Source organism: Meleagris gallopavo, chromosome 11 (genome assembly GCF_905368555.1).
Source record: "Meleagris gallopavo chromosome 11, MGAL_WU_HG_1.1, whole genome shotgun sequence".
Taxonomy (NCBI): domain Eukaryota; kingdom Metazoa; phylum Chordata; class Aves; order Galliformes; family Phasianidae; genus Meleagris; species Meleagris gallopavo.
The window spans coordinates 4,589,514-4,613,860 of record NC_139414.1 but is presented as its reverse complement, the minus strand read 5'-3'; the positions used below and the strand labels follow the sequence as shown (position 1 = coordinate 4,613,860).

The following is a 24,347-nucleotide window of genomic DNA, read 5'->3' as shown; positions in this document are numbered from 1 at the left end:
GAGCTAAGCAAAGCCCCTCACTCTGGCACTGCCAAAGCCAAGCACATAGGATCCAGGCCACTCTTAGCTCCATTTATTGTTCAAAACTCACAGCTAGCTGGGCAACAAGGAAATTCACATCTGCAGAAAAAGCTGTTCTTCTCCATGCTTATGTTAGTCAGAAATCACTCATGAATAAATAATTTGTCTGCTCTTAACCACGTGTTTGAGTGGATACAGATAGGCCTCAGGCTGCAGGATAACCTGCTGCCAGGGGTGGCAGCTCTCACTGCATCTTAGAACCATTATCCAGACTGGAAAAGACCCCTCAGAGCCCCAAGTCTAACCCAAGTCCAACCCCAGCCCACCCCACCATGCCCACTGACCACAACCCTAAGTGCCACATCTCCACAGCTCTGGAACACCTTCAGGGACAGTGATCCCACCTCTCTGGGCAGCTGTGTCAATGCCTCACCACTCATTGCAGCAGGATGGACAAATCCTGGTTTGGGCTGGGAGTGTTTTGGGGGCAGTGCTGCACACCAGATCTCTGAGTTTGTCTTCTGCTCCCTGCCCTGTTGCTCCCTGCCACAGAACAAATCCTGGACATGACTGGGCCGTGCTGAAAGGAGCAGTACCTGGCTCAGCTGCCAGCCTGCACGGAAGCGGGTAGGAGCTGGCAGGGTCTGAACAAACACATCTCAATGTCCCTTTTTGGCATGAGAAACACCAATGTGCCAACGGCCCTTGCCAGGAGCCAAGCAGCACTCCACGGGGCTGGGAAAGTTTGTCTGTGATCCCCAAGGAGGGGGACACACTGTTGCCAGAGCCCGGCAGGAGTGCCCCTGCCCAAACTACCTGTTGCAGCATGGGATGGGCTGACAGATTGGCATCCGTGCTCCTGCACAGTGCTCCACTCGTCCACAGTGCACGGGCTGCACCAAAATAGCATTTTACAGCCTGTCAGCCTGCCTGTAGGATGACATAAACAGCGTTTGCTGTTTTTAGCAAAGCAAGGGCTGTTGTCTCTTGTACGTGCTGTATCCAGGGTGGTGGGGAAGACGAGGGCACAGGGCAAGGCAGCTCGGAGCAGGCGTCCCTGGGGCACAGTGCTCAGTCCTTGAGCTGCAGCAGTGCAGACCGTGCCAAGCCTGGCTGATAATGAGCATCCTGCTTCACTTTTGTAGGTGGCTAAATATAACTCCAAGCTTATTTTTAATTCAAAGGAGAAACTCCAGTCTACTGTCCATCATTGCTGGCTGGGATTGGATCTAAGAGAGCAAGCGAGGCCAGGCTGAGCGTGAGGCTGATGAAGGCTGGAAGCTGAAATCTGCCTAGATCCCAGTCAGGGAGAGTCAGCTAATCTCCAACCAGTTCTATGCTCTGTGGTACTGGATGAGAGAGGACTGATTTGAATCTTCACCCTGCCTGGAAAAATTACTGTCAAGTAAAAAAAAAGTTCAAATTCTTCAAATGCTGGACCAACAGCTCAACCAAAATAGGGAAGAAAGCAAACAAGCAGTTCAATGACGGCTCCGCCCTGTTTCACCCTATTCCTTAACACTACAATTCCTTTCCCTAGCTGAATCCCATGCTTATACATCAGAAAGTCATTTATTACACACATCCTTGCCTTCCCCCAGACAGCCAGCTTTCAGATTGCCACGAGCCCTGCCGCGTGCAGGAGGCAGCCTGTTTGCCCAGCTCTGGCTGCAGTGCAGCTCTGCCAGCACTGCCCCGTCCCAGCAATTCCCTTCTTTGGTGCAGCAGCAGTTCCAGCTGCTGAAAGGAGAAGAACAAACTTCTCACACAGTGATTCATTTATGAACACACTGGAACAAAAAAAAAAATCATGCACATTTGAATGTGTTAATACAAGCCTGTAAACGCCCTTTCTCCATCAGCTGCAGAAAAGTCTTCCAAGTTACCCAGAGCAGTGGCTGTTCACAGGCACCTGGAACAGTTGAGCCTCAGACAAACCAGCTTTCAGGCACTGACTTCCCCAAAACATCACTCCTCCTTGCTTTCCCTGGAAATTCCCAAACTGCTCTTTCTCTTCTTATGGATACTTCCACAAGCTGACACTTTGAACTGGATATTGTAAGTGATCCCAAAAACAAGTGACAGCTGGAAAAGTTAATGGGAAGACCCAACTGTTAAGGCAGCGTGTGCAACAGCAAATGGAAAATAGAGGATCTTAACGAACAGCTCATCGTGCCCTTAGGGACAGTGCTGTGCTGTCCGGACTCCATTCCTAAGGAGACTGCAGCAACAGCCAGGACTCCGAGGAGCGGTAAGCAGGACTTTTCTCCCCTCTTCCTAAATGCTGCCTTTGCTCTTCTTTTCGGCTGAAGCACACGCAAACTTTCCCCCATCACATGAAGATTCCTCTCTGAGCCTTATTCTCAGAAGAGATAACGATCATCTTAATCCGAGAACTGCTCATCTCCCTTATGCTCATCACACTCTTGTTTCCAGAGCCACTGTTTGCAGATCCAAACTCCTCAACCAAAAGCAGTCAGGAACGGCAGCACACAAATGCATAGCCCTGGTGGAGCTACTGCAGGGGCACTTCTGGAGCCAGTTCTTTCCGCATGGAGCCCCAGCAGCACTGGCTTTGCTCCTTGGCACAAAGCTGTGCTACCCAGGGCTGAGCCCCAGAGCAATTCAGCGCTGTGACAGCGGCAAGGAGCGTGCTGCCCGTGCTGCCTGCAGGCACTGCTAAAGGAGCACATGGCTCCAATAGCCCAGCTAACGCCCTTTGAGGGAGCCAGAGGAGATGGAAATGGCATTTTTTGAACCACTTTGTGTAGAGAGTTTGTGCATGTATATGTCTGCATTAAACTTCAATTCTGAATGGTGTTGTTCTTCCACGTGATATTCTGATTTCTGCTGCTAAATGAACACGCTTCCAATAATGCATGTGAGCTTTAATTCTCCTGGCAGTCCCTGTATTTACTGAGCGCTACCAAATCTTCTGAGTTTACCTGTTACTTCTCTGAAAAGGCACCAATGACATTTACATGCCAAAGAATTGCCGTTTCCCAAACAAGAAGAATAGCAGTGAGGAGCACATGGAGCTGGGTAGGGTCCCAAGAGTTGTGTGTCCTGCTCAGCACAGTTCCGTACAGCAAATCAGCCATCCTGCAGTGCACCCAAATATGCACACTCCACCTTGATCCCCAGGGTGCCTGTGGGATGTATGTGCATCTCATCCACTCGCTCCTAAGCTGCAGGTTGTGGTCTCTGGACTGATCCAGGCACAGCACTCTCAGCACCAGAAGTGCCCCCAGAGGGGCCTTGTCCCACCACGGAGTGCCAGAGCCCAACAGCTGGGAGGGCTCCAGGCTGTGTGTGCTTAGCTCCCTGTGCAGGGCACTGCCCACCCAGGTCACTGTGCAGAGCTCTGAAGCTTTCCTGAAAGCCCCGTCACATCCAGAAACAAAACTCATGGTAACCTCTTTGCAATTCAACTTGCATTGAAGCTGCTATGCCATAGATGAGAAACTACTGAAAATATGACATTTAAGTGGTTCACAAAAGAAAAACAAAATCTCTGCAACAGAGTTGCTCTGAAATTCTATCTCTCTCAAAAATTAGAGAGCTAGGGCACTCTAGTGGCCATGCTGTAATTCACATTTCTTCCTCAGCATGCCACTCCCCATAACAGGCTGCTTCTTATTTCAGAGAATAAGTCCTGCATGGGGAGCAGGACAATACAACAATGAGATGTAGATATCCATTTCCTGAATGCCTGATCTAAAGCATGTGAAGGTCCCATCAGTTTCTGAGAGCCTTGGGACAATCTGTCAGGCTGAACACGGTGTGTTTCCCACACCTCCAGTTCTAGACAAACGTGCTCTGATGAGCAGAGCAGCTCAGTTAAAGAAGAGTATGACTCTGTGGTACCCAGAAGCAGTGCAAGATGCGGTCATGCAATCCAAAAACACAATTAACACAATTCAGGTGGAAAAATAACAACAGCATCATAACTCAATACAATCAAAAAAAGGAAGTTTGCATTACTCTGGGGTTAGCATGCTGTAGGTACAGTGACAAAACAACCCATCAGCAACAAAGCTTTTGAGATTTGAATGCAAATCTGTGCTCCCAACCAACTGTTCAGTCAGCCAGGTGGAAGATCAAGCACATCGCTGCTAACTGAGAAGAGCTCTGCACAAAAACCACCCCCAGACATCCCCAAACCCGCCAGCTTAGTTCTGAGTTCCCACCATGCCAGTGCAGCACAGTCAGTGAGCACCTAAGAGCAGCTCTCCAGCTCGCTTGTCTGCATGCTGGCTTTGCTACAGGGCCAACATCCTCACTGCTATTAAGGCCCCATCCTAGCTCTGCTAACTGGATGTGACACCACAGAAAGGCCACTGAGGTACACAGAATTAATTTCCTTCAGATGTGTTGATTCAAACTGTAGCCTCCTGCAGTTTGCTGGTATTCAAAGGTGGAGGTGGGGGGGGTTCATCACTTCTCCTATTTCCTTTAAAACTTTGCAGTTAACAAAACCCTTATCCACTTCAGGAAGTCACCATGAGGAGCTCAGCAGGCTTCCTTGTTTGCTCGCTGCTGCTGCTGCTGGCTTTACATGGCACAGAGGTGGCTGCCCAGGATGACCAGCCTGACCCCAAAATGTCATGCGCCAACTGGATGGGAGGAGCACCAGGACACCCTGGCCACAACGGGCTGCCAGGAAGAGATGGCAAGGATGGAAAAGATGGACAAAAGGGGGACAAAGGAGAGCCAGGTTGGTGAGGAGCTTGAGGTACACGCACGCTGGAGCACATGGGCAGTCCCAAGATGAGCCCCAGGCCCAGTACACACAACACCTGGTGGGTGCGTCCCATGAGCAGTGGCTGACCATGTCCAGATTGCTTTTGAATGCCTCCAGCAATAGAGATTACACAGCCTATGGCAAAGAGATAGGCTGATGGCTGTTTTTTCAATTAACAATTGTTCCCCAGACACACAGCTACCAGCAGCTTGGCACACCTGGGGGATGTGGTGTCCCACACCATGGGGCACAGATGTCACCCAGCCTGCCCACAGGGGAAAGACTGGGCTCCATGCTGCTTGGCAGCTCGTGATGCCACGGGCCACTCTGCAATTCTGGCACCAGGGTAGCAGAAAAGGGCAAACACAGATTCCAATCCAAATTCTGATCCCCAGGTCTACAAGGTGCCAGAGGTGACACAGGTGAAAAGGGTGCCACAGGTGCAGAAGGACCGAGAGGATTTCCAGGACACATGGGGATGAAGGGGCAGAAGGGTGAAAGCGCCTACGTGTACCGCTCCGCCTTCAGCGTGGGGCTGACGGAGCGAGCCCCCCACCCCAACGTCCCCATCCGCTTCACCAAGATCTTCTACAACGAGCAGAACCACTACGACAGCAGCACCGGCAAGTTCCTCTGCAGCATCCCCGGCACGTACTTCTTCGCCTACCACCTGACGGTCTACACGACCGACGTCAAGGTCAGCCTCTACAAGAAGGACAAGGCAGTGATCTTCACCTACGACCAGTTCCAGAAGGACAACGTTGACCAAGCGAGCGGCTCCGTCTTGCTGCACCTCAGCTCGGGGGACGAGGTCTGGCTCCAGGTGTACGGGGAGGGCGACAACAACGGGGTCTATGCCGACAACATCAATGATTCCACTTTCATGGGCTTCCTCCTGTACCCTGACATGGATGACCATTAGAGCAGGGGGGCTACACGGGAGGGGACAAGGCCGCTTAACCCCACATGCCTTCTGGGGCACCGGCACTACAGCTGCACTCGAGTTACCAGAAAATTCCCCTGACCACGCGGGGACCACCGTTGCCCAGGGTGGACCCCATCTCCCCTGAAATCACTGACCTGACACACAGGTGACTTCCGTGGGACAAGAGTTCACTCCTACCTCTGCTCTTGCTCTCCTGATGGAAACCGGGGCCCCAAGTCAAACACCACTCCGGCCACATCATGAAACGGTCGCTCTCAAGATGGGCCGGCCTTGTTTTTAAATTTAAGGCTGATTTTCATATATGTTCAATATCACATTCTACCTTACCCCTTTTTGACACTTGAATCCAGTTGACACAACAGTACCTGTATCAGCCAGCATTACCTCCCTGCTTGAGTACAGCTGGAGCTGCTGGCCAGGCTTTGGCCATCATCACTCCCCACCTTATCAGGGCCTCTGATCTCCACCCATGGTTTGTCCTCCCTCTTCTTTAGCCCACACCTTCCCAGGTATACAACACACAGCAGAGATAGGCATTGCTACGAGCTCAAGACAGCATTAAGGCTTTGACTAAAAATACTTCCTACAGCACCACTTCCCAAACCCCACTGGATCACCACACTGCAAAGAACATCACAATAAAGTGCTCTCTCAATACAGAACTCTCCTGTCTCTTTGTCTGTGTCCTTGGGAAGGGTTTAGAGAAAGGGGGTGGCCTCCCTTCATCAGGCAGCCCAGGAAGGAACATACACACAGTTTGGGCATGCTGAGCTCAGGCAGGTGGAAAAGAACACCAGTACTGCTGCCTGTGCACCAGCACAGCTGACAGCGCAGCCCTGTTCCTGCAGCATTCAGCTCTCAGATGTGTTCTCTGTTTGGCAGTCAGGGCATGAGGACAGCACACCAAAGATCCCTTGGCCTCCTTTTAGCAGAGAATGGCACAGCCTTTCTATACCTGCCCCCCTATCATGCAAGAAGCTCCTATAAGCGCAACAGGACGTATCACTTGGAAACTGCTTTGAACAATTTCTTTCCATGTCCCAAGGGACTTCTCCTGACTTTTCCCCGCTGGCACAGTGACAGGGACTGAAACACCTACACCAGAATTACCCTGCACTGCTCCTGGATCAGCAGCTGACTCAGCCAGCAACTGACCCCTCCGCTCCCCAAACATGACATTCTCACAGAATCACGGCTCTCAGAGCAAACACTGCAGTCACTTCCCATGAGATAACAACCAATATAATGGGTACATCAAGGCCAAAATGCTGTTGTTGCTCTGCAATTAGGGCAGGTTACTAAAAAAAGCACTCTGATTCCTTGATCTTGACAGCTGTGTTTGATTCTTCCCTCCCTGTATTGCCGCTCAATGAAAGGCAACACACTCATCCTGAATGCACAGCACTGAAAGTCACCACACTAACAGTGCAAAATAGCATGGATGCAGCTGGAGACACTGGCCAGCTTCATCCTACAGGGAGACCATCTGTGAAAGCATCCATGCCCCTTTTAGGGACAATTATAGGCTGATCCTAATTGTGCCTCAGCCCCATGTAATCATTTGTGGCAGTAATTAATTGGGATACAAATAGCAGCTGCACCAAGCCACAAAAGGCTGAAAGAGAGATAAGTGGTTTTCCTGGAAGCCCTGTTATCATATTTATTTGACAAGTATAAACGTGCTAGAGGCTTTTTGGCATGGAAGGCACAGGGATGCTAATCTGTCACTGTGCAGTAGCTAATCTGTCACTGCACTTCATGCAGGAAATGCCATCAGGTTCAGTTTTTCCTTTAGACAAAACCAATCCTGAGCACACCCAGACTGGGAGCAAGACTGCTGTGTGTTTTTGACTTGTTTATGCTAGATGTATGTGCAAGATGAAAGCGCTCAGTGCATCAAGCATTGGGATGGCAAAGCAGCAAATCCCTCCCACCACTTAGTATCCCTAGACCCACTCCAGGACACTTGTCCTGCATAACACCATTGCTCTCTGAGGAGAGCTATATGACCTCCCTACAGGTAGCTTCACTACTTGCAGGGTGTTTATCCCCATTGAAATAGAAACATGAAACACAAAACACCAACATCTGTTTCCCCTTGAGGGGCACAACAGACAATTTCAACCCACAGAAATCTGTGTAGTCCACCCAGAAAGCTGTAGGAGAGCAAAGGGCAGAGCAGGAGAGCTCACCCCAGGCTGCCCACCACATCCCTGAGGGGATCAGGACAGGAAGGATGATGGGGAATGAACACACATAGTTTTTTACATGCCAGTCACCATCCGATGACAGGAATCCCATTGCAGTGTCCTCACAGAGGCTTCTTCAGCTGGGCCAAGGGAACCAACAGCAGTGGCAGCAGCTCTTTTCTGTACCACAGATGCCTTGAACGTACCCAAGGATGTACCTGCTAGAAGCTCCAATACAATCCCTTGTTGAGAAGTATTCCCACACCCACGGCACCCAGCGTCCATGTGATTCTCAGCTCTATGTTTATCCATAGCAATATACAGACTCAGGTCTTTTCTCTCAAAAGGGGTTACATGAATTCATGTAACAAGACTAAAAAGGGTTCGTACGTACATATCACAACTGCACATAAGATAGCAGGAATACAGCTAAAATTACAGCTGACTACAAGCAAACTGAATTTTCCATAAAGAAAATATTCACCAAAGGTCCTTTCTGTTAATTTAAAAGCTTTAAAAGGCACTGCTCCTCTGCCCCTCTGCCCTTAACAGCTTGCAGGAGCTTGAGAAAAAGGTTATAATTTGGATTAGGATTCTGATTCTGCTGTTGTGTGAAGATCAATTGGATCAAATACAGAAGGCAAACAAACAAAACAGCTGGAGGTAGAAGCCTAGAATCTTCAAAACTCTTGTCTTCAAACTTACCAAGGACCATCTTACACTGCGCTGGGGCCTTTCCAAGGGGGTCCTTGTTAGCATTCATATCCCAGCCCCATCACTGATAGGGGATTTGCAGAAAACAGGGCTGCACTGCCATCTGCAAAGCACATTTTCACATGCAAAACACCAGCACATTCAGAGCAGGACAATGCCTGAAACCCCAGGGAAGGAGGAAGAACTCCATTTATTCATCTACACTGCTTCCTTCTTTGTTGAGAGATAAATACCTTCTACTTCAATTACTGAATAAAAATACTGTAAGGAAAAATCTTTCAATCCTCCAGAAATTAACAAAAAACCCCGAACAAAAATAACCAAGGAAAACCTGCTATCTCACTTGGCGTGAACTTGCCTATACTTGCTCACAAGAGCTCTGGGTTCACCCCTTAACCAGCTCAGAAACGGCTCCACAGAAGTATTACATGCAGATTAAAGCTAGTTTCTTTTAGCCTTGCTACTTCCTCTCCCTCACAATGACCAGCAGCAGCTGGTAGCTTCCAGCTAGAGGAATACCAGCCTTATCAGCCTTATGAGACCAACAAAGGAGAGGGCAGACACTTAAGTGTTTTGCAGCCTTTGCTTTCTACCTGTGCTGTGCAACCGGCTGTGCCCTTAATAATGCACTGCAGCACTCAGAACCTTGGTCTGCCACATGAGTGTACTGTCCCACTGAAGTCAATGGGACAATTCATGACACTGTATTCAGCATCTCCATAAATCCTTTCAGAGAGCAGCATTTATTTGAACACTAAGATACAAAACAGCATCCAGTGAACTTAACAGCCCTACTTACAACATAATGTTTATCAGCCTAAATATGTGCAAAACAACGCTGAGCCACTCATGCTTTAACTTAGAAAAACCCATCCTGAGTGGTGTCAATATCTACAAGAGGTACAGGAATAGAAAAAGTCACTACATTAAATGGTCCAGACAGGCAAACACTTTCATTTTTATTTGAGACTGACATCTCATATTTATCTCCCGATGACAGGCTGATTACCTGCAGACTAATTAGACTGAGAGACTTGACAAGAAACAGTTTGAAGCTCAAGGGCATTTTGTTTTTCAAATTAGCCCTTCCATTTTAATACTGTCCCAAAAGGCATCCAAAGAAATTACAGTTCCTGATGAGAATTCCTACACTTGAAGAATTCTTCAGAAAAACAAAGTTAAACACAGACTCTCCTTCCAGTCTCACTGGACAAGAGATAACTTCATACTCCAGATGACTAACAATACGTGTACCCTGGCAACCATCCCATTAAACTTGAAGACTTACTTTTTTCTTAATTTAAATTTAACAAGGCAAATGGGAGGAGGAAAAAAAAAATATAGCAAAATAGTACTCCAAGGCAACTATCCTGAAGAATCTGGGCATCAGCAGATGCATGCAGCCAAACCAGCACAAAGGGAACAGCTGTATCTTCAAGCCTTCTCCTCTCATGTGGCACTCGCTCAGAACGCAGTGTCTGTTTACTGGTAACAGCTCACTTCCCAAAGCCTTGCTCAGGGAAAGCGCAGCACCAGAGACAGGAATAATCCAAACAAAGCTGCTAACACTAAGCAGTCAACGTTTATATTGGTTTCAATGAGGAAAGCCTGAAATCCCTCCCTCTTCAAGCAAAGCAAGATCTAAAAAAGAAAAAGGAGACTGCATCCACAACCCCGTTTCCCAGAGGGTCACTTTGTAATGTCAGACACTAAGCAGAATAAATGCCAGAATGCTGCTTTAAACTGCTCTGGACGATGAAACAGAAGAGGTCGAGAAATCCACAAGAAAAAAATAAAAAGACACACAGTTCTACTTACTCATTGTGCTCCCGTTGTTGCTCCAGAGCCAGCAAATGTACAACTAAAGTAAATACTTTTAATCTCCTCTTTCTTAAGATAAAAAAAAAAAAAAGGGAAAAATATATGAAAGAGGTAAGGAAAGAGTTTCATTTTTGATTTTTTCATACAGTTTAGCACATCAATTTCACTCAGAGCATTGATAATTGTAAGTCTTTAAAGAAAGATCAGTCACGGGATTATTTCTGTGATGAGTGTACAGAATTTAGATCTTACTTTAATCCTAAACAATAGTGAGGAAAGGATTGTATTATTGACTCTGAAATAATACATTAAAAACTCCCTGATCCTTTCATCCTGAGAATCATTTTGATCACTGGAAGGTGCAATATCATACAATTACTTCTCTAAAAATGAAAGCCTGAATCAAAAAAATGCTAAAATAACTACTTTTTGTTCCTCTGCTACTTCGGCTGAAACAAAGCACTGATGGTAGCTGAACATCAATCTTGAAATCAGACAAAACCCCCAATTCTTCCTAGTGCAATGAGTCAAAGCCTATTCTGAAAAAAGTAATCATCTTAGCAGCAGATAATCCCATACTCTGAGATGAACAGAACACCTCTAGGCAGAGATATATACTGATACGTATATCAGGGTATATCAGGACATAATAACCAAAAGTAACAGTGGATGATTTCAGAAAAAAAATAATAAAAAAGAAACAACTCAGAACACAGATTTTGTTAGGCTTTTTTTGTTGGTGGTGGTTTTTCCTTGGTTTTTTTCTTTTCTTTTTTTTTTTTTTTTTGAACAGCACATCAACAAGTACAATTTTAAGACAGATCTACAAACACCTTCCTAGAAATAACAGTCCACAGTTCTCGGTTACTTTTAGCCACCTGACTTCCACATTCCCTGGGCAGCTTTAACAGTCTTCTTTTTCACCCCCTACAAAGTTTTCCTGTTCTAATCACTGTAATAAATAAAGGACACCACAGGCGATCCCAGAGAAAATTCCACATCTCAGCACAGCAGCACAACTAAGTTCACTGGATGTCATCGTCATCAAACAGATCTTCAAAATCTAATCAGAAAAACAAGACAGGGTAAAATTAACATTTGAAATCCCAGCTTCTACATATGCAAACACCACACAAGCTTTCACTGGTCTTGTTATTGAGATTAAAGACAAAGTCAAGGTGTATTATGTACATGGCAGCCACCATACCATCAGTCACTACAAATGTAACATCGAGGCAGAAGGCAGAGAGGAACAAAAGCAGACCAGAGCAGCATGCTCACTGCCACACATGAATGCAACTCATTTAACGATGCAAGTTTTGCAAATAAATTAATGAAAGCAGAGTCTTATAAAGCAGGGGGACTTAAAAAAGCACAGAGCAAGCATTGCAGTCAGTCACAACCTGCAGGCTCTGGAACTACACAGGCATTAACTGACCGCACAGGGGCTCCTGTAGAGCTCTGCCTTTACGTTCACAGCATTTAGGCACATAAGCTTTTACATTTTGCAGACATTCACATTTGCGGTTTACCGTAAAAATCCCTTTCTTAAAAGAAGTTTCATTGCCGTGAGGGTGCTTCAAGCGTTTCCCCCACAAGAAGGTCAACACAAACTACCACTACAGCAGGCAACTCGCAGCCGCCACACAACCACACGAGCACTTCTGTACATCCCACCCGCCCCGGGAGGCACGGCGGTCTCTCACCGTTGAAGAAGTCGGCGTGCACGGCCTTCTCGTTGGCGGCCAGGTCCATCAGCAGCCCCGTGCTTCCCCCTGCCTGGAACAGCAGACGCTGAGTGCCTCGAGCCCGTTCCCGGAGCCCCGCTGTCTCTATCCACCCACCCCCTCCGCTCCCACCTCGTCCAGGTCCACGTAGGGACCTGCACCCTCGGGAAACATCTCGTCCACCGCCGGCTTCATGGTGGCCCCAGAGCTCTGCCCCCCTACTTCCGGCCGCGCCGAGCCAACTTCCGGACTCAGCTTCGCCGCTCTACGCGCGCGGCGGTGCCGCCTCTCTATGGTAGCTCTGGAGGCGGAGCCACGGGGAGGCGGTCCGTGCTGAGCTCTGCACCCCGTGGTGGTATTGATACAAGTTGTGACAGCATTGTAAAGCTTGCCCTGCAGTTTGTGTAGGTAACAGGAGGGGCTGTGTCTCTGAGCCGAGGAAGTTCTGCTGAGTCTTTGCACCAAGAAAATGGGAGGCCCTGCTGGGAATCGGTCACTGAATGTGAAATTTACCTCTGGGAAACTTCTGCATACATTACACAAGTAATGCATCTAAACTGAAGATCTTTTGTGTAAGCGATGCATGACAGGAGGATAACTCCTGTGCATCCAGCTCTGATTAAAGAATGTTTGCTTTCTAATGTTCCATCTTGAGTCTTAGCTTTCTGATTGACCGATTTAGGGTAGCACTATGACTGCACATACAGCAGAGCTTGCTGTCCTGAGACATGCCCAGCAGCACGATAACGTAACGGTCAACCCAAACCTCACCATATGATCAAGGAGTTTATTGATTTTGCACAAAAGCACAGCTTGCAAAAAGAAAAGGCTAATTTACCTGCGGCTTTCTAAAGCATGTAACACTACAGAGGCCCATACACATGGCCGCAAGCTACTGAAGGGGCTGCTCCAGCAGCTGCGTGTTGGTGTGATGTCCCAGCACGATGGCGGGCAGTGCTCAGTCCTCATGTGCAGGCAGGTGGAGGCCAAGGCGGCTGCCTGTGGGCAGCTGTGCAAACAAGGCCCTGGCCAGCTCAGCAATCCTGTTGTAGGCTCCCAGTGTCCTGAAGTACTCCATGTAGGACCAGAAATCACTGGAGGAGAAGGGCCAGTATGGCATGGCCACAGGTTCTCGATCTAAAATAAATCAAGAAAAGTTATTATTACAACATGAAGTATTTCTGTTGAAAGCTTGGGCTCAATGTTTGGGGTTCCCCTCTGCTGGGCACGGGCACAGCTACTGAACCCTCCTTTTCCTTCACAGAGGGTGCAGCCACTGTCCCAACCCAGGAGCACCAGATGGGACAAGGCAGAGGGCAAGACTGAAGGGACACCAACAGCATTGCGGTGATTCAGGAATTGCCAAGGTGGCTTTAATTTCCAGAAGGTAGAGGAGTGTTTAAAAGCAAGGAGGAATGGCAATTTGAAGCCATTTTCCCTGTTGCTCTTTCACTCTACCTTCTGTGCCAAATATAAAAAATCATGTCAAAGATTAGATGAACCAAAATAAACTCTGAAAATGCCAAGAGCTGACCTGCCTTGAGCCCAAATCCAGGCCAACACAGAATCTTGTAAAACATAAACACTTGCTGCAACCACATAGTGATAAGTGTCTTTCTGTGCAACAAAGCTAAACCCAGTATTTTGATTTTAAGCCCATTTAAATAAAAGGTAATCATTCCATTCATCAGACTCAGCTTCAGAGCAGGGTCTTCAGCAAGAATTAAGAGCTGTAATCAATCTTAGTGTCAGACCTTCTTGTTGTAAATTTTGCACTGCACAGGCACAGATGGCATATAACAAACCAAACAAGCCAGCCAAATGCTGTCTGCAGAAGAGAACTGTTAGTATCAGCTGAACTTAGATTCACTTTTGCAGTCTGCTGCTTAGTCAGTGTGAATGAATACCCCAATTGTTTATAAAGAGAAGAAGACATTGATGAAGAAAATCTTATTTTAGACTGCCACACTCTTACCTAAGAGGTTGCCAAAGAAATACTTGCTGTGTGCAAATAAAACAGTTGTTCAATCCAAAAACTTTGGAAACAGAGATCATGCATTCAAAAAGGTTTTGGAGCCATAAGGAAAAAAATGGAGCATGAGGTAAAGGAGGATGCTGCTGGTTAGATGTACACCTCACTCAAACAACAACAGCAGTAATCTTGCTATATGAGTTCCTTCTATGCAACTTTGTTTTCAGAAAGAATTTTGTCACCAAACCAAGGTTAACCTACATATTCTTATCTGTAAGCCACTGTGAATATCATTAGGATGTCGAGGCTTTTTCCTAATCAAAAACAAACACTCATCCAATAGGCTAATCACCCAAAGGGACACAGCAGCAGAGAGGCTGTGCTAAAGGATTTATTCCAATATTTCTTTCATCAGATTTGTGGCAATCTGAAAATGTTAAGTTTTTTTGCAGTGCAGGACAATATTTCTTGCCAATAACTGGACAAACATCCAGTATTGCTTATCAGGACAGCCAAAATTCTCGGAAGTCTCTCGTATGATTATAAATCTGGTGCTTTCCAGTTATGGTTTCATAAAACAGATTAGTAATGACTTGACTGTAACCCCTTTGAAGGGGGTTCCTCATACTTGTTACTGTTTGGCTTTTTTCATTTTAAGATTGTAAGAGTAGAAGTTTCATCATTGGACTTAATATATTTGCTTTCCACATTTAAAAAAATTTAAAAAAAGTTCGCTCTTCTTTCAGGGAGTTACAAATGACTCTTTGAATTGTTAACGACACATAAGAAAGAAAAAGATATTCAAATTACCATCTCCTTCCAGGATTGATCGGGCATCTGTAAATAAACAAGAAAAGCATCAGTTCCAACTCTCTCACAGATGAACTTTCTGTTAACAAAAGGTTTGGTGCATAGACAAATGCTGACAACTCTTTTAAGATACGTTTAGAGCCCTCCTTATAGCCTAATATTTTTGTTTCTCCCAGTTTTGCCCATTTGTAGTCAAGAGTACTACAAATCAAACATGCCAGGAAGGAGTTGCAATTAATACACAGGCAATATCTGATACTAAATAGAAGATGCTGTTTTAGTGTGAAAATATTTTTATATTGAAAAATCAACACGAATAAATATAAGTAGTCTTACCTGTTATTATGTTCATCAGCATCCAAAAGAAAAGGAAGCCAATACATTTCATCTTTCCGGCAAGCAACTGCTTGTTTCTGAAAAATAATCTGTACAGCTGGAGATCATTAAAAGAGATGAGGAATTATGCAAAGTATATCATTTCATCTTTTATTAGAAAAATCTGTTCCAAAATAAAGGCTAATTATTACGTTAGTCACAAGATCCAATTATATTGCATTACGTTTTCTGAACTGCATCACAAGAGTATTAAAAAAAAAACTACTGAAGTATTAACTGGTATTTATTTTTAGGCGGCATAAACCCAAAAGGCTTCTCTGTACTGACACAAAATGAAGTTTTCAGAAATGCTTTAAATTGTGGTTGATTTACGTTCACTCTAGAAATTACCTCTCTTCCCCTCCCCTTTTCTTCTTCTTTCAATAGCAAAGGTCTGGAGCTCTGAGTCAGCCACAAAAATCCAAAAGGATTTCTAGTGCTGTAAAATAGCAGCACTGTGTAAGGAAGGGTGGGGGGAAAGTAGAGAAACGTCACCGAGTTAGTACACCAATCTGATTTTGTCACCTTCACATAGTCATTTTAATTGCTCACATTTGCATTATATTTCAACACTGTGCACAAAAAAAGATCTTTGAATCTACTTTAGCAATGACACTTTGATATTTTGAAAACAAATGCAGAAAATCCAAGATCAGGCTCAGATTATTACTACTTTTCCTGACCATCTGAATTTCTTTCCCTCTCTTCAGAAAAGCAAAATTTTAGAAATGTTGCTTGTGCAAATTGTGAAGAGGTTACTGAATTCCTTCTTCACAAGAACATTAAACACTAAACGCCTTCTCTGGCCTTCTCTGAATCCTTAAAACCCAGAACTTAAAATGCAATATGCACCAAGTGCCCACTGGAGACAATTAGTTTGCCTAAAACAAAAAAGCAGGTCCCTGCTGGCAGTGAGTGTATTGCAGCCTTCAGAGAGTCAGGTAAAACAAGCTCCTCTGCTCCCCATCAGCTTTCAGCTGCCTTTAGTCTGGGTGTACAAAAATCATTTATCCATTGCGATTCTAGAGGCTGCTTATTTCTGCATTTCCCTACTGCATCTGTGGCACCTGACTTTTGGTGCCTTTGCTTTACCACAGCCACTTGTCTGCTGTAGGAAGATCATGCAAGGAAAGGCTGCCTGCTCACTCAAAGGCCTGGAATGGAAAGAACCAAGTGAGTGGCCTTGCAGGAGGACCCAGCTTTGCTGGAGTTTCTTCCTATCTACGCACAGAGTTAGATAGTCCTGCCAAGAATTAATTAGAGATGTTCTGAGCAAAGGAAAATAAAGAGCGCTTTGTAGCACACTAAGCTGTGCCAACTCATGTGGAGGCTGAAAAGAAAAATATTATGAAAGCAAAACCTATTCTGTCTTCAAAAAGCCTTAATCCTCCTGTTTAATATTTCTTATTCCTGCAGGACGGGTCCCTCCATCACCCACGTACAGCCAGCAGCTCTGCCCCACTCACCTGGGTTATGGAAGCTGCTGGTGTGAGAAGGCTTGGTGGAGCCCTTTGGTGCAGCCCTGTGCTCAGGTCCACGGACCTGCACAGCTTATTTGATTATGATACACAGATAGGGCTCTGCAGGCTATGAGAAGTACATGATAACATGCTTTGGGTGACGATGAGGGAAAATAATTTTGCAACTGACATAGCCCCATCCTGCAGCTCTCCCCTGCAGCAATTAATGAGGTGCTGTGGGAGGATGACAAAGTCACTGAGGTTATCAGGGTCACTCAGGTCACAGCAGGGTCTGCTACAACACTGGATGATCCTCAGTGGTCTCACCTAACCACTGAGGCTCACACTGACATACACTGGGATGGGGCAGTGCCACACCTCCACCTTCTTTATTTTCTTATCCTTTCATAAACACAGCACTGGACTAGAGGAGAGCTGATGAACTGGAGTGAGCACTGCTCCAGGTGTTCATTGCTTAGCTCCAACGACTGTGCACACAACACAGCACATCTCCTAGGGCCAAACTAAAAGCACAGTGTGCACTGATTTGCAGCATATACCACAAGCATTCCGTATTCCCCTTTCTTTTTGCTCCAGGTCCCTTTGATCAGACTTTACCCAGAGTGCAGTCAAAGCCATGGCACTCTGCTCAGCACAAGTGATGGCACTGCTCAGTCTGCAGAGCCTTCTACTAATGGCTGCTGCCTTGGAAGTTCTCCCACTGATAGGAAATAACTGGAAGTGCCACGGTGCCCACAAATGCAGGTTTGACACAACAGTAACCACATATTCCAGTAGATACTGTAGCACTTAAGAGGGCAACTGCTGGAAGAGTTGAGCAGTTTCACTTCTAATAAGTTTGGAATAAAAATCTCTACCTTGCCAGTCAGTATTTTTAATTTTCCAGAAAGGCTCATTAGTTCCAAAGACTGTTACCAGAATTGCTGGCAGCAAGTTCTCCAAGCAACTTATTCTAAAGATGTTTTTCAGAGAAGGCCATTAATTCATCGAAGCTTGGTTACAGTGAGGAAGCTAATGGTAACGAACGCATCCCACCAACCTGTCCCCAAAGGATCCAATCAATATGTACTTTTCGTAAATAGCTCTCAAAGCCAGAAAATCCCACATGCTTCAGCCAGCTCTGTCAGAGACAGAAATCAATAGGAGCATTGAGGACATCCTCTTCAGAACAGAGGCACGCAGTGTGGGCACAGCAGTTGTTTGTACGATTTGCTCCCCAGTGGGTCCCGGAAGCACCAGTGCCAGGATCTTGCCTTCTGGTCATCTCATTTCTGAGGGGCTGATTTACAGAGCCAGCCTCCGTGGAGCAAAGCAGTTCTCCTTGTTAATTAACTAAAAAAAAAAAAAAAAAAAAGGAATTAGAAAAACCAAGTTTACAGATGCCTTTGTTTCCACAATAGCTATACTGATATTGCTATAGCTGTACTATACTATAGCTAACAGCTCTACTGGTGTTGCACAAATTCGTGTAGTCCTACAGGCACTGAAAGGAACTGTAGATTGTTTTAAGGAACAGAATACACCTTAATGTATGCAGAGCTCTGCAAGAACTTATTTCAAAACCAAATGGCATTTTCTATTCCATCTGATGTGCTTTGTCTTTGGTTTGAACAGACAAAATGTTCTCTGTAAGGCTGCAGCACTTTTGCACATCAGAAACCACCAACAGCAGTGACACAGGGAACGTCCCTGGGAAACAAGTGCTTGATTATTTCCCCCAGCAACTTTGTCCAAAAGAAATCATCAAAAGGAGATCCATGTGATCGAAATTCACTTCCTTTAGACATGAGTTGGCTTCAGTCTTCCAGGCATTCCTAGTTCCACCTTCTTTCCTTTAAGCTCTATTTTCCCTTTTCTGAGGCTCTGAGTTTTCTGACGAGGCTGGGTTACCCAACACTGTAAAACCAAGGGTGGATTAGGAAGAATCAGGTAAGGAACTTTCAGTACCAAATAGCTGAATAAAAAGATGGCCAATGAAAGTAAACAGAAAATGAGGAATTTGGAGAAATATCTCCAGTTTCACTCTAAAGACCCAGGATAATTGACCATTCCAACCCTAAAATTGGATTTGTAGTAAAATGTTGTTTATTGTTGAGACAGATGACAGCAAATCAAATAGGAAAAGAAGCATAGAGGCATAATGATGCCCCTTGGTTGAGTCCACAATTGCTCCAGCTTTAAATAGTGCATATGGATCTGCTTTCTCCATCACAGAAGGACATTATAGAACGAGAAAAGACAGAAAGAAGGGGGTCGGGGTGCTTACAGTCATGCAGTTACGGACCAGCTACAGCAGAGCAGCACCAACATAATTTCAACAAGCATTACACACCAAAGGCCTTCTAAGCAGCTTGGCCTAAGCAATTGTTTTCTGTGTTTTCCTCCAGGCCCATCCAAGCCAGTCCCATGCAGAGGTACTAGGTGGTGAGATACTGCTCACCACCTAGCCAAGAAGCCTGGAGGACTTGGGAATACATCTACTGTGCCCCCTGCATTCCTTCCAAGTCTGTAAGACAGCCAAGGGTCACAAGTTCGTCAAGAAAGAATTATTTTGTTTTTCTGACTCAAATGCTTGCTGTTTAGAAGACTGAAAGGATAAGGGCCATCAGACACCATCCCAGGATGGAACAGCAGTTGCCCACCTAACTGAGCTGAGCAATTTTCTTTGCACTAAGGAGTTGGCTGAGAAGATTCCAGGTCTTAGCTAGGGCTCATGTGCAAGCTCCAGTTAAGTTGGTCAAACCTGCTATAAAAGGTAAACAAAAGTTAACAAATCAATATCTTTAAAATAGTTTTGTTGGCTTTTACATGCTGAAATTCCTCGATGCTTCCAGTTGAACACAGAGCAGGTATTGCTAAGTAGTTCATCATTAGATGATCATGCCCTGAAGCCCACGTTCTACACGTTACATTTTGCACCTGGTTTGCATCTGAACCTGACTTTAATGCGCTCTGTGCCGGTATTGACCAGGACAGCTTTAGCAGGGCCATGGCACGGCGGCAGTAGGGCACGAGGCTCTGGCTCCCTCTGCTGCCACAAGGAGCCACAGTGAAACCAAACCCGGAACGTCGTGTCAGAGGCACTGTGTTACCCCTAGAGACCTTGTTTTCTAGCACTGACGTTCCGATGCACAGCAGAAAAATGATTTATTCCCGATTTCTGCTCTAAGGGATAAATCCCCTTTTTATCATCTCAGCCGCCGTCCTCTTTCAACCCCGCCCCGCCCCTCCAGGCCACCGCAGCCAATCCGCAGCCGCCGCCTCGGCCGGCAGCCAATCCGAGCCGTTCCCCACCCAAGCCGGCTGGTGGCGCCCAATAGCGGCGGGACGAGGAGCGCGTGCAGCCGTCCCGGCCCCGCCCACCGGGGTTGCGGCGGGAGGGCGCGGCCTGGCGGCCGTTGGCGGAGTGTGCGGGTGGCGGGTGGGGGGGGGCAGGCCCTGAGCGAGGCCTGGCGGTACCGTGGGGGGCCTGACGGGAAGCGGTGCCCCTGCGGTCACCCAGCGCCCCTTTGTTACCCCCAGGTCGCAGCCATGAGCCAGCAGCGAGGCCGAGGGCAGGCTGGGGACGCTGTCCGAGAGCTGCGGGCCGGGCCCAGCCGCGTCAAGCGCCGCAAGACCAGGGGCGAGCGCAACCGGGCCAAGTTCGGCCTCGGCGTGCGTGGTGCCAGGTGGAGGGGGGGGAGGCACCCCTGGGTCGGCCTCCCTCCGCCCCGCGCCGCCCAGCTCCCCCACAGCCCCTTGCCGCCCCCTCGGCCTGTCATCATCACCCAGCAGCGCCTCTGTCGTCCCCGGGGGCTCCTCGGCCGGGGGGTGGCCTCCATGGACATAAAGCGGTTGTTGGAGGGTGGGCAAGGGGAACGGCCCCCCCCACGACCCCCTGCTGAGGAGCTCACGGGGCCTTCGCAGTCCCCCCAGCCTGTCAAGGGGATGGAGGAGGAAGGGCAGAGATCACCCTCCCCTCCAGAAAACCCCTCAGAGAAGGCGGTTGGTGACAGAGACTCCCTCAGTGCCGTGACCTCTGCCCGGGAGCTGGCTGCCCGCCTGTGTGCCCTTCTGCCACAGCCCGCCGAGTTCAGGGGACGTGTGCTGGCAGAGGAGAGACGCCGTACATTGCTGGCCGTCCTGCTGGAGCATCACCACACCCTGCCTGACCTGGCCACTCTCCTTCCCCACAAAAGCGTGGGGGCCGCAGGGGGACTCTCCCACGTACAGCCCCCTGTGCCGCCCCCTGCCTCCCAGCCACCCCCAGGGCTTAGCACTGCTGAAGCTGACCTGCTTCCCCAGCCTGTGCAGAGCAGGGACCCAGCACTCCATCACAGCCACCCCCCCACACCCCCACAGGCCATCACTCAGGTGAGTGCCCCAGAAAACATTGTTTCCCCCAAACACCTTTTCGTCTCCTCAAAAGAGGTGATGCCTCCCCAGATAATCAACTTTTCCCTGCTGCCAAACTTGCTCTCCTCCTGCAGTCACCAACTTCTCCATCCCAATTCTCTCCTCCTGTTTTCAACACTGAGACGAAGAAGAGGCAAGTGAGTATCCAAACAGGGGTGACCCCATTCCCCATGTCAGGAGGAATTGATTTATGCTCCCCTCCCCCCAGAGCTTGTTCCCCTGGATGTCAGAGGATGAGGATGACGCACATCCTGAAAACCTAGCTCCGCAGTTCTGGGTCCGGACCCCCCCACCGCCATTCAGGCCCACCCCCCCTGCACACTCCCCCATCTCTCACCCCCGTGTAAGGCATTGCACACCCGAACCAGAGCTGCCACCCCAGCCAAGGCAGAGAAGGGACCCAGCACCGCACTACTGCCGCTGCCGTGCCCCGCTGCAAGCTGTTGCTCAGGTGAGTGCTCCAAAGAACTATTTTTCCCAAAAAACATTTGCTCTTAACCGCCCAGCTCTTTGTCCCTGCTGCCAACTGCACTTTCCCTCCCTCAGACTCCAAGCCCCCCAGCTGTCCTGCCGCCCCTGTTTTTGGTGCGCAGAGGAGGGAGAGGCAGGTGAGTTCCCAAATGGGAGTGCCCACCCTTGTCTCATCCCCAGTAAGAAAAGGGATTGATTTATGCCCCCTCTTCCCTCAGAGCTGGTTCCCCTTGATGTCGGAGGATGAAGACAATACACACCCTGAAAATTCAGCCCCGTTCTGGGTCCGGACCCCCTCACCACCACTGTTTAGAAGGCAGACCCCACCTCGCATCCCCTTGAGGGAGCCAGGCTGCACGTGTGGGGTAGCATGGGATCCCAGGGCAAGGGACATAGCTGAGGGGCATGGCCAGATCCGCCAACGGTCCCGAGTACCACAGTGTCACCGGGCGTCACAGCATCCTTTGGCAGGGCTGCAAACCCCCCCACAAACCCATCAGTGCCGTGGGAACAGGCAGACACTCCCTGCCTTGACCCGGGGGACATGCCCTTGTGCTCCCTCTCCACCACACCACCTCCACAAGCACAGCCCCTGTCTCCACAGCTGGCCACACCCCGCTTCAGACCTCCCCGTGTGCCGCTGCTTGCCCCCCACCAGCTACCGGCTGCAGGGCTACAGGGGTCCAACAGAGCCACGGCACAGGGGATGGCACTTGTCCTGCTGCCCCCGCAGTGCTGCTCCCCGCAGGGCAGGGGATGGGGACTCCAGCCCTAACGCCTGGCTCTTCCCCTGCATGTACTGAGGGCGCAGCAGTGTGGAGGAAGACTCGCTTTATTGGGGTGCCCCTCCCTGTGCTCAATAAAGGCTGTTATGCCCTATGGCTCTTTCTCTGATGTTTCCTTCTGAGGACCTCCCCAGCTCCTCCTCAGTCCACAGCACCAGCGGGTTGGGTTGTGAATATGAGATGGTGAATGTTGACACTCTAGGTTTTTTACTTTGCTGACATCTCCTAAGTGAATCTGCATGCCACCAAAAATGACACCAAAGCATTTATGTGTCAGCGTACATCTGCTGGTCAGGACTTATTTAGTGGGTTAACACCAGCTTTCCATTCCTTGGGTTTACAAGACTGACCACACATGCAGAATGCAGTGAGAACAATTCCTCTACAAAGATGTGTGTCACCTAACTCAGATTTTGGGGGCACTGGAATGTAATGCAGATGCCATGTCTGTCGCCTGATGATGAGGAGTCTGGTCAGCACCTTTGGGTTCAGGCTCACCTTAATACACCAGACTGGTGTATTGTTCCCGGGAGAAGAAAAGCTTCTTGGTGTTGTTTTTATCATTTTCCATCACATTTGCAGAGCCACGTTCCAGACTGTTAGGAATATGAGCATGAGTGAAAAGGCCTGATTTTATTACTGAAGTGATCAAGTACTATTTAAATCGAGACTGGTACTCTAGATGACTGGGCCCAGAGGGGGTCACCAGTGCACAGAGCAGGGGTTCTGCAGAGGGATGTTCCAAGCCCTGCTGCATCTGTCTCAGCTTGCCGGCCTGCACTGGCACAGCTGCTCAGACTGCGTCCAGTGCTGTGCTACTACCAGGGCCCAGCAGCTGCTGTACCAATGGCCCAGAGCCACCATCTTGTGCTGAGGACCCAACGCCGCCATCTTGTGCCTAGCACCCAGAGCCGCCATCTTGTGCCTGGAGACCTGGCCTCAGGGCAGACTCCATCCTGACACAGGGCTGGAGCCACAGCTTCAACAGAAGCAGTGGTGGAGCATTTCCACTCATGCTTCTGCAGTTCTATGGCTGTGTGTGTGGGGCACATAGCCCTTCCAGGCTCCACCACTGTACAGTGGACACAACGCAAGTCCCCACGGGACGCTGCCATCAAGGACAGCTTGTGGCAGCGCAGGGTCCTGCAGGGAGAACCAGGTGCAGGCAACCACATGCACTGCTGCACTGTGCTCTGCTCTTGAGCAGGTAGACAGGCCTCACCTCGTATTGGCAGACCTAATTTCTGTGTGATTAAATGCTTACTGATCCCCTCACAATGCCTTCTCCTGCAGTCTTTCACATGGTGTACAAGGGTTCCACGTGGGTCCCACTGGGCCACAGTGGTTTTGGCATACACAAAAATGCAATAAAAACCTTCTCCAGAGAGCCAGCCAGCTGAGGGCGGATGAACAGTTGCATTAGTGTGTAATTATTGTGCAGTCCTGGCTTCCCTTCTTTTGGCAGTGCAGCATTAATTACAACTGATCTGTAAAACATTGCACATGGATTTTATTTACTGCCTTATTAATGGCATCTGTTATTCCAGCAAATCTCAGCAGTTTGCTCTTGTTCAAGGAAATGACAAAAACCCACTGCACAGAGGGCTGATGCTAACTTACATGCTTTGGCTAGGAAGGAGCTATAGGATGTGGCCAAAACACCACATTTTCACTCGTCTGTGTGCTCTCAATGCGTTGCCCCAGCATCTCAGCCCATAGCAACATGAAGGAGTGAACACAGCTTCGGCCAGCAGATCTGAGGGCTGTGCCTGTGATGGATAACTGGCAGTATCAACCTTCCCAGCCTGCCCACGGCATGACCCAAGAGGCTGCCGGCACTGGGCTGCTGAGCGCCCCCAGACTGCAGGAGAAGCGTGACTCAGGCAGACTCAGGGC

At 48.2% G+C, this 24,347-nt stretch overlaps 4 protein-coding genes across 4 annotated transcripts; 2 read left to right on the top strand and 2 right to left on the bottom strand.

Annotated features, from left to right (window-relative positions):
• The first annotated feature begins 1,632 nt into the window (after positions 1-1,632).
• Positions 1,633-6,373, top strand: ADIPOQ (adiponectin, C1Q and collagen domain containing). The gene is made up of 3 exons (XM_010716497.4): positions 1,633-2,272; positions 4,516-4,738; positions 5,161-6,373. Exons 2-3 carry the CDS (start codon positions 4,525-4,527, stop codon positions 5,685-5,687), a joined length of 741 nt encoding a protein of 246 aa, XP_010714799.1. The 5' UTR covers positions 1,633-2,272; positions 4,516-4,524; the 3' UTR covers positions 5,688-6,373.
• Positions 6,374-11,152: 4,779 nt separating this feature from the next.
• On the bottom strand, positions 11,153-12,442 carry COPS9 (COP9 signalosome subunit 9). Its single transcript, XM_003209045.5, has 3 exons — positions 12,295-12,442; positions 12,142-12,214; positions 11,153-11,498 (listed from the first exon to the last, which is right to left on the bottom strand). Exons 1-3 carry the CDS (start codon positions 12,355-12,357, stop codon positions 11,461-11,463), a joined length of 174 nt encoding a protein of 57 aa, XP_003209093.1. The 5' UTR covers positions 12,358-12,442; the 3' UTR covers positions 11,153-11,460.
• Positions 12,443-13,004: 562 nt separating this feature from the next.
• On the bottom strand, positions 13,005-15,463 carry OTOS (otospiralin). The gene is made up of 3 exons (XM_031555132.2): positions 15,281-15,463; positions 14,945-14,971; positions 13,005-13,299 (listed from the first exon to the last, which is right to left on the bottom strand). Exons 1-3 carry the CDS (start codon positions 15,330-15,332, stop codon positions 13,121-13,123), a joined length of 258 nt encoding a protein of 85 aa, XP_031410992.1. The 5' UTR covers positions 15,333-15,463; the 3' UTR covers positions 13,005-13,120.
• Positions 15,464-19,789: 4,326 nt separating this feature from the next.
• PRR19 (proline rich 19) lies at positions 19,790-21,807 on the top strand. Its single transcript, XM_085233200.1, has 5 exons — positions 19,790-19,803; positions 19,998-21,153; positions 21,270-21,332; positions 21,404-21,646; positions 21,742-21,807. Exons 1-5 carry the CDS (start codon positions 19,790-19,792, stop codon positions 21,805-21,807), a joined length of 1,542 nt encoding a protein of 513 aa, XP_085089326.1.
• Positions 21,808-24,347: the final 2,540 nt, after the last annotated feature.

Bases quoted from the DNA above. Each gene is read 5' to 3' on its own strand.
- ADIPOQ (XM_010716497.4), top strand. From the start codon at position 4,525: ATGAGGAGCTCAGCAGGCTTCCTTGTTTGCTCGCTGCTGCTGCTGCTG. The intron at 4,739-5,160 runs GTTGGTGAGGAG...TCTGATCCCCAG, and splicing joins GGGGGACAAAGGAGAGCCAG to GTCTACAAGGTGCCAGAGGT.
- COPS9 (XM_003209045.5), bottom strand. From the start codon at position 12,357: ATGAAGCCGGCGGTGGACGAGATGTTTCCCGAGGGTGCAGGTCCCTAC. The intron at 12,215-12,294 runs GTGGGAGCGGAG...CTGCTGTTCCAG, and splicing joins CCTACGTGGACCTGGACGAG to GCAGGGGGAAGCACGGGGCT. The intron at 11,499-12,141 runs GTGAGAGACCGC...TTTTCTGATTAG, and splicing joins GCACGCCGACTTCTTCAACG to ATTTTGAAGATCTGTTTGAT.
- OTOS (XM_031555132.2), bottom strand. From the start codon at position 15,332: ATGAAATGTATTGGCTTCCTTTTCTTTTGGATGCTGATGAACATAATA. The intron at 14,972-15,280 runs GTAAGACTACTT...GTTTATTTACAG, and splicing joins GCTGATGAACATAATAACAG to ATGCCCGATCAATCCTGGAA. The intron at 13,300-14,944 runs GTAATTTGAATA...GATTTATTTTAG, and splicing joins ATCAATCCTGGAAGGAGATG to ATCGAGAACCTGTGGCCATG.
- PRR19 (XM_085233200.1), top strand. The intron at 21,333-21,403 runs GTGAGTATCCAA...CCCTCCCCCCAG, and splicing joins CTGAGACGAAGAAGAGGCAA to AGCTTGTTCCCCTGGATGTC. The intron at 21,647-21,741 runs GTGAGTGCTCCA...TCCCTCCCTCAG, and splicing joins CGCTGCAAGCTGTTGCTCAG to ACTCCAAGCCCCCCAGCTGT.